The 7,090-nt window shown below is 52.0% G+C and overlaps 3 protein-coding genes across 3 annotated transcripts; 1 reads left to right on the forward strand and 2 right to left on the reverse strand.

Moving 5' to 3' along the window:
* Window positions 1–103: 103 nt before the first annotated feature.
* On the forward strand, window positions 104–1,380 carry B0H65DRAFT_456681 (transcription elongation factor spt-4). Its single transcript, XM_062826309.1, has 3 exons — window positions 104–581; window positions 662–912; window positions 1,003–1,380. The coding sequence occupies exons 1-3, from the start codon at window positions 501–503 to the stop codon at window positions 1,031–1,033; spliced, it is 363 nt and encodes a 120-aa protein (XP_062684306.1). The 5' UTR covers window positions 104–500; the 3' UTR covers window positions 1,034–1,380.
* B0H65DRAFT_487898 (domain of Kin17 curved DNA-binding protein-domain-containing protein) lies at window positions 1,381–2,995 on the reverse strand. Its single transcript, XM_062827707.1, has 2 exons — window positions 2,001–2,995; window positions 1,381–1,862 (listed from the first exon to the last, which is right to left on the reverse strand). The coding sequence occupies exons 1-2, from the start codon at window positions 2,684–2,686 to the stop codon at window positions 1,532–1,534; spliced, it is 1,017 nt and encodes a 338-aa protein (XP_062684307.1). The 5' UTR covers window positions 2,687–2,995; the 3' UTR covers window positions 1,381–1,531.
* Window positions 2,996–4,031: 1,036 nt separating this feature from the next.
* B0H65DRAFT_106415 (14-3-3 domain-containing protein) lies at window positions 4,032–5,608 on the reverse strand. Its single transcript, XM_062820495.1, has 2 exons — window positions 5,607–5,608; window positions 4,032–5,541 (listed from the first exon to the last, which is right to left on the reverse strand). Exon 2 carries the CDS (start codon window positions 5,147–5,149, stop codon window positions 4,217–4,219), a length of 933 nt encoding a protein of 310 aa, XP_062684308.1. The 5' UTR covers window positions 5,150–5,541; window positions 5,607–5,608; the 3' UTR covers window positions 4,032–4,216.
* Between the last annotated feature and the right edge of the window lie 1,482 nt (window positions 5,609–7,090).

Genomic DNA, 7,090 nt, shown 5'->3' on the forward strand with positions numbered 1-7,090 from the left:
GACGGGAGAGTTATCAGTATCAGCAGTTGACTTTCCTCCCTTCGGCCAAAAGCACAGCTGCCATCCACCTAGTTGCTGCTTGCTGATAGTTGAACTGTGGGTGACTGTGAGACCGCGCCAGCCCAACTGCACGGCAGCGTCCCACCTCCACTGTCCACCTCCATCGGCCCCAGCTTCGGCCCCCACCTTTCCCACCTTCTCTCCTGCTTCTCTAGCTACTGGACCGTGCAACCCTTGCCTGCCAAGACCAACAACCCTCCTGGCTTTGAGACCTGGAGCTTGCGGCAGGCAAGAGAGGCGGCCGATCTTCTTTCCCCAAGAACATGTTCACATGCATTCCTCCAAATACCTAACAACATCTCTCTCCGTCAACTGTCCTTTTCCAGTAATATTCACTCGCTCAACTATTCATAACTCCATCAGGTCACGACCAAAAAAAGTATCGGTTTCCGCTCGCAAATTCATCAGTAACACCGCCGTCTCTACAGTTCTACCACAAAATGTCGGAGAACTACGTCGCCCCCGGCCAGCAGCGCTACCTTCGTGCCTGCATGGTCTGCTCTATCGTTATGACCTATGCTGTAAGACGAGCCCCCTCCCTTCTTCTCCTCCCCTAGCCTCTCTATAGTTAGGTTACTAACCTTCTTGTTTGTGTCAACAGCGCTTCCGTGACGAAGGATGCCCCAACTGCGAAGACTTCCTCCATCTCCAGGGCTCGCCGGATCAGATCGACAGCTGCACGTCGCAAGTTTTCGAGGGAATCATCACCATTGCGAACCCCCAAAAGTCGTGGGTGGCGAAGTGGCAGAGGCTGGACGGTTATGTGAAGGGTGTATATGCCACCAAGGTGTCGGGCCAGTTGCCGGATGACGTCCGCACTACGCTGGAGGATGACGGCATCCAGTATATTCCGTAAGTTTCCTGCTTACTTCCGTATAGTCTGGCGAAGCAGGCTATGATCGTTGTGTTTTGGGGGCACAACCGGAAGCTAACTTGGAGCAGGCGCGATGGCAGTGCGACGGAGGCGGACTAGAAACTCGAAGCTGTGGTGCAAGAAGCCTTGTTGGATGAACAAGAAGGAAAGGGGGCCGACAAGAAAGAAGGAAAGGGGATCGATAGGAAAGAAGGAAGAAGGACCGATAATAGATCGTCCACAGACAACACAGGAGCGAAATGCCTGTTACAAGAGAAGGCAACAGGAGTTCAAGGCGTTAAGGCTGGTTTAAAGGGCGTGGTCTAGACAGCAGGATAGCGGCCATTTTGAGTTTTGCATGATTCACCCATGGCTATTATTATACTTTAAAGCGGGTTACAACACTCACTCATACGGATGAGTTTATCATTAGCTATCCCATACGGAAGAGTTATTCATCAGCTATGGATCCATTTTACGAAAACCTCCCAATGCAATGTGGTATCTCTTTACAGAATCTCCCATCACGCCGAAAACGCCTATAGCATGTGCCGAAATATTGCTAAACCATAGAAAAACACCCTAACCGGTACCCCACAAGAAACTACACACAGTAGGTTAAAACTGAAAGCGTGGCTTCTTGTTGGGAAGGTTCCCACCCTTCTCCTCACGAGCCCTCTTGCGCTCCAACTCCTCCTTCATTATCCTCTCGGCCTCGCTCATCTTCTTGGGCGGAGCAGCCATAACCTTCTTGGGAGCTCCAGCAAACGCATTCTTGAAGACATTCTTCGGTTGGGGCTTCATGCCGAACTTCATTGATACCGGCTTAGGAGCAGCAGCGGCAGCAGCAGGAGCAGAATTCGAGTCGGTCGCAGGTTTGTTTTCCTCTGCCGTCGTCTTGGCAGCCTCCTCGCCCTTTGTGCTCGCGTCCACCTTTGCCGGCTCTGAACTTACACCATCCGTCGTCGAAGGTGGCGTCGCGGTATCCTTCTTCTCCTCCGCAGCAACAGCCGATCCATCCCCTCCACCCGGTGTTGGCGTCGTCGTCGCCGATGTCGAACCCTCCTCACCCGACCCCGACCCCGACCCCGACTCCTCTTTCTTTGCTACAGCCGGTTTCCCAAAGCTCAACTTAATCTTCTCCCCCTCCCTCCTCTTCAACTCCTTCCTCTCCTCCTCCTCCGCAGCCTCCGCATCAAACTTGACCCCTCTCGCTTCGGCTTCTTTTTGCGCCCTCCTAATCTGCTCCCTCAACACCTTCATCTCCCTCTCCTCATCCCCCTTATCCATCATCTCCTTCCGCCTCACCTTCTCCCTCCGTTCCATCGCCTCGGGGCTATCATCAATCCACGCCACAAACAGTCCCTCGCCCTCCTTCTCCTCCACCCTACACACCCCCTCCCTGCCCAGATACTTTGCAAACTCGGTAAGGGAATGCCACTTGGTCGCATTCAAATGCACATGATCCTTGCGCGCAATCACCTCTTGATAAAACTTATTGATGTGGATTTCTTTTTCTCCATGACTGGTTTTTAATTGGGAAACAAAATCCTTGAGGAATTGATCCGAAAAGGTGTCTTGTACACCTTTAAAGTTGGTACCCGCCTCGAGCGCTTTGGCCGTGTGCGACGGCGATTGGCAGTGCATCTTGTACCCGTTTTCGTCGCGGCAGGATTTCTCGCAGAGCTGGCAGTACCATCGTAAACGGTTGAGGCCGCGCGACTTCATCTTGTTGGCGAGGTATTTGGCGGAGCCGACTTCTGCTTTGGGCATCGTGAGGGGGTGATGGGCTCGCTGCGCGCGAGTCGGGCGGGTGGTTTTGGTTTGGTGGTGTGGTTTTGGTGGGTGGAAGGGAAGGTTTCGCTCGGTGGGAGATGCGGCGGATGACGGTTTGGATGCCAAGTTGGGTCGAGGTTGGTTATGCGACGGAGATGATGGGTTGCTTGGATGACGGGAAGCGAAAGTTGTCGAGTTCGACTTTTCGAGGTTGTGTTGTTGTTGTTGGAGAGTTGATGATCTGGAAAGGAAGGCTCGACTGCAGGACGGGAACGTTTCAGTTGCCAGCCGCCACTCAATGTTATGCCGAGTGCCAAGCATTTGAAGAGCGGTTAGTAATCAACCCTAACCCAGATGTGCTCCCTCGTTTGGTCGAGGGTCACCCCTTTTTTCTTTGTTTACACGAGGGCACCAACATTCCCCACGGGGTATTGATGCTACGGAAGAACTGTGCCTGAGAGAATGTGTTTCATTCGGTTACAGAGGTGTCTTCTATACAGCGTATTTGATCTGTGCCGTAACAGAGCATATGCTTGGGTTGGTCGAGGTTCACGTTCCTCAGTACTCTTCGACAACGTCTTTTTTTTGTTTTGTTTTCCCCTCGGACGCTCCGTTTCACCAGGATCGCAATCCCCACTTTCACCTTTTGGCAAAAGGCATTTCTGGTTATCAATTAGTACTATGCTTATCGTTCACTCTTTGGGTTACAATGGCTGAACTTCCTCGCACAATCGCACCTTCTTAACCGAACCATGCTTTCTTCATTCTTATAACGGGATCCATCATCTGTCGACGATCTTTCAATAGTATTTACACAGTTACAGTTATGTTGGCAGCGAACTACAGCTGCATGAGATATCCAAAAACAACCACCCATCAAACCGATTTTCCGGGGCCACCCAAAACAGATAGATATCAACGCAAAAAGCCACAAAAAGAAGACACCATCGGTCGAAACGCGGACGCGTTTGGGTATCGAACTGAGAGAAGCAAAAGAATGCAATGACTATACCAAAAAAAAAACAAGAATATGATTGGACCGTAAGTGACATGACATGATGTTCGTTGTATAGCGACCAAAGGCGATCACGCTCTAACTCCAAAAACTGCAAGATAGAAGAGAAGTTGCGCTCGAACTCGTATGTCGAAAACGGCATGGCTTTCTGATACTCGGACGATGGTTATATGTCGTGTAATATAGAAGGCCGTGGGTCCAGATGAAGCGTATTAATCGGCATATATAACAACAAAAGGCTGATATACATAGTATATAGGTGATGATGTCATAGTGCAAGATCGACATCCGGGATCCGAAGTTGTTCGTGCTGCTCGGTGATTGATGCATTGAGCCAGGTTTCTGGACGTTTCAGTCTGTTGGCATACCCCTGCGATCGGACGGTGCTTGATCGTGCCTGGCTTCCGTGGTGATGGGCATCCTCAACGGCTTTCTCTCTGACATCTGGACTTGGGTCCTCCTTCCAGAGCGCTGCCGACAGAGTGGAAAGTAACCAATGTCGAGTTCTCTCGTCATATCATCCCTGGTGGAGCTGTGACGGGTGCCTGGGCTTCTGTTTGTTCGATCCTGGGTGTCCCCTGCGAGCCAGGATTCGACGTTTTTCGAAGAGTATTATTCGACCCCAAACCGCGCTTCATCATTTTCCCGAGGACTGTGACGAGCTCACACGCGTCGTTGAACATGTCGTTGTCGATGCCTTCCGTGGCCTCATACACCTCCGAGATGGTTTCCTTTGCGAGTTTTCGGCTAGCCTCGGCATCGTGAACGCATTCATACAGGAATGCTGCATATTCCGTCTTGACCGAAAGCCGTAGCGAATGTGATCCCCAAAGATGCTGTTCCGCGAGCTGGATAGCTTCCTTGAAGCATTGCTGGGCCAGTGGTAGGTAGTCCCCGGGCTTCATGAGGAAGGCTGTGGGTGGTTGTGGACCAAAACCTGGAGGTGGGCCAACGGGCCCCCCTTCAGATATCGACTTTGAAGCACCGTGACCGTATGTGCCATTGCCTTTTTCTACCCCCTTTCCCTTGTCGATGCCGTTCACTACACTGGTTGTTGACTGGCCTTCCGGGGTGTTGGTTCCTATCGTCGTAACAGGTGGAGTGTTGTGAAACAAGACGATAATGTGATAGAACGAAGCTAGCAGCTTGTATGCTAGGATTTTGAGTTCGACATTCTTCTTTAGCGTCGCCGATGGCAGGACATATTGATCGAGCAGTAGTAACCCCTCCCGTGACAACCAGATGATGTGAAGATGAAGGTCTAGTGGGGGATTTGCTGAGCTTCCGTCTTGTCGGCGCTGTTTTCGTGCGGTGATGAGCTGGCTCGAGAGGTTTATCGAAAGTCCTAGAATTTTGAACAGGACGGAGGAAAGCAGGGGGTTTTCATTCTCGACTAGCCGGGCAAGCTTGCCAAGAAATTTTTGGTCGATCTCCGAGGAAGCCATGAAGTCAAAAATTTCGCGATCGATTCGACTGATCTTTTCCCTAGGATGAATTCAGGCGCCAAAAGTAACGAATCCAGTAGTCCAACTGACAGGAGTCGAATGGTGTCCGAGAATGAAAATGGTGGTGAACTCCTGCGGTATGTTGACGAGTTGTCCCTTCGCTACCTGAGGGAGGCAAATTGGTCCAATGAAGATGATAAGTTAAACGAGGGACTGCCGAGATAATTCGATTCGTGTGTTGCGTCAGTGGTGAATACTATGTTGGCCCCGGCACAAAATCTTGCATTGGGAAAGTTGGTGTACGAGCGCTGAGATGAATGAAGTGCTTCGCTCAAGAGTTTCGGCGGAAGACTGTCAATCAGATATAGTCTTTGTAAAGCTGAACTTGGGCACTGTAGCTTTGTTTAGAACTCATCAACCTTGGCATGCTTCATGCGTTGACTGGATGAAAACTCACCAATATCACACAGAAGAGCAAAATGTACTAGGTCGGAGGGAGGCCACCAAGGTAGCAATCTGTCCACAAGAACGGGCCAATTAGGGGCTTGACGGCGGCAATGGTTAGCAAAGGAGTGAGGCGTGTGAGGGAAAAAAAAAGTTGAGGCTCAAGGATGGAGACGGAGGGCTCAAAGAGTCCAGTGTTGGGTCTTTTTCAAGGTGTTTACCGATTGATGTGGCGCGCGCAGTCGCAGTCGCAATCAGGTCGCAATCGCCGTCGCCAACAAGCCGGAGAGGGCCAGTAGTCACTGGTACCTGTAAGCCCGGGTTGCTGCAGGGGAAACAGAGGTTGGTCGACGGGTCACTGGGACGCGTGGGACCATCCAAAGAGGACCCCTTTGCTTCTTTAACAAGAGACACGGGGCGGTGTGAACGGACCACCTGTTGGATTTTGATAAGTATGCGCAGCGCAAAACTTGCGAGTATCCAGCAGAGAGGAAGCCCCAGCAGACCCGGCAAACCAGCGCCGAAAACAGGCTAACCACGAACTAGGTAAAGCAGGTCCTGGTTGCCCCAGTGCCTTTGCAAGGTACCCGGTACCTCTCCAGCTGTTCCTGCTTGAAGGTGGGCCCCCACAAGACCCTGCGACGTCAGACGCCCCGTTTTCCAGCGCCCTGTGCCTTTTTGAGTTTTGGCTCCGTCGACGTCCACGGGCAACCTGGGTTGGGGGGTTCGATTGGGCGCTAACGTCAGTGGACAGCAGTCGACCTGGTATGAAGCAACAGCCGCGGGCGCGGTACCCAATGTTACTGTGATATGAGATGAGATGGAAAGCAGATAGCCGCACTGGGAGAGACAGCGCTTTGCTGGAGGATGTACAGAGTAAACACGAAGAATTGTGAATCTCGAGACAGGGGGACAAACGCGGAGGTTCAGGCTTGACCGGGGCTGTTGTACTGTAGCGTACATAGAGGTACGGGGTGCTGCGATGCCGCTGCGACTGCGATGCGCGTGAGAGCCAACCAGGCCAACCGAACAATCTTGCAGGCTACAGCGAAACTTCAAGGGCAACACTGGACGAAGATTCTGTGCATGAACGAGCGTTGCGGCCATGCAAGTTACTGGGACCCCCGTACCCCCCGCTGTTTACAAAACAACGGCACAATCAAAACTTTGGCAAAGAGGGAAAACATGGGACGGCATCCGAGGTTCTTGCGCAAGCCACGGGAGTTCCAGGATCCAGGGGGGAAGGGACTGAGACCTCGAAGACCAATACCCAAGGAACGTCGTCAAACTCGTCTCCTCAACGGAGATGGAAGGCGGGCGATGGCGGCGGCCGACTCGAAATGACTTCCAGAAGGCAAAGTCGGAATGCGACAGTGACGGAGGTCTATGTCATACAGAAGCGGTTGGCGAGCGACGATAGGTCGACGTTGAAGTGTAAAAGCGAATGGAAGTCGTCGAAGGCAGCGGAAGTTGCAGATGGGTCCCTGCTGCAGGATG

Source organism: Neurospora tetraspora (genome assembly GCF_033439725.1).
Source record: "Neurospora tetraspora strain CBS 560.94 chromosome Unknown B0H65scaffold_2, whole genome shotgun sequence".
NCBI lineage: Eukaryota > Fungi > Ascomycota > Sordariomycetes > Sordariales > Sordariaceae > Neurospora > Neurospora tetraspora.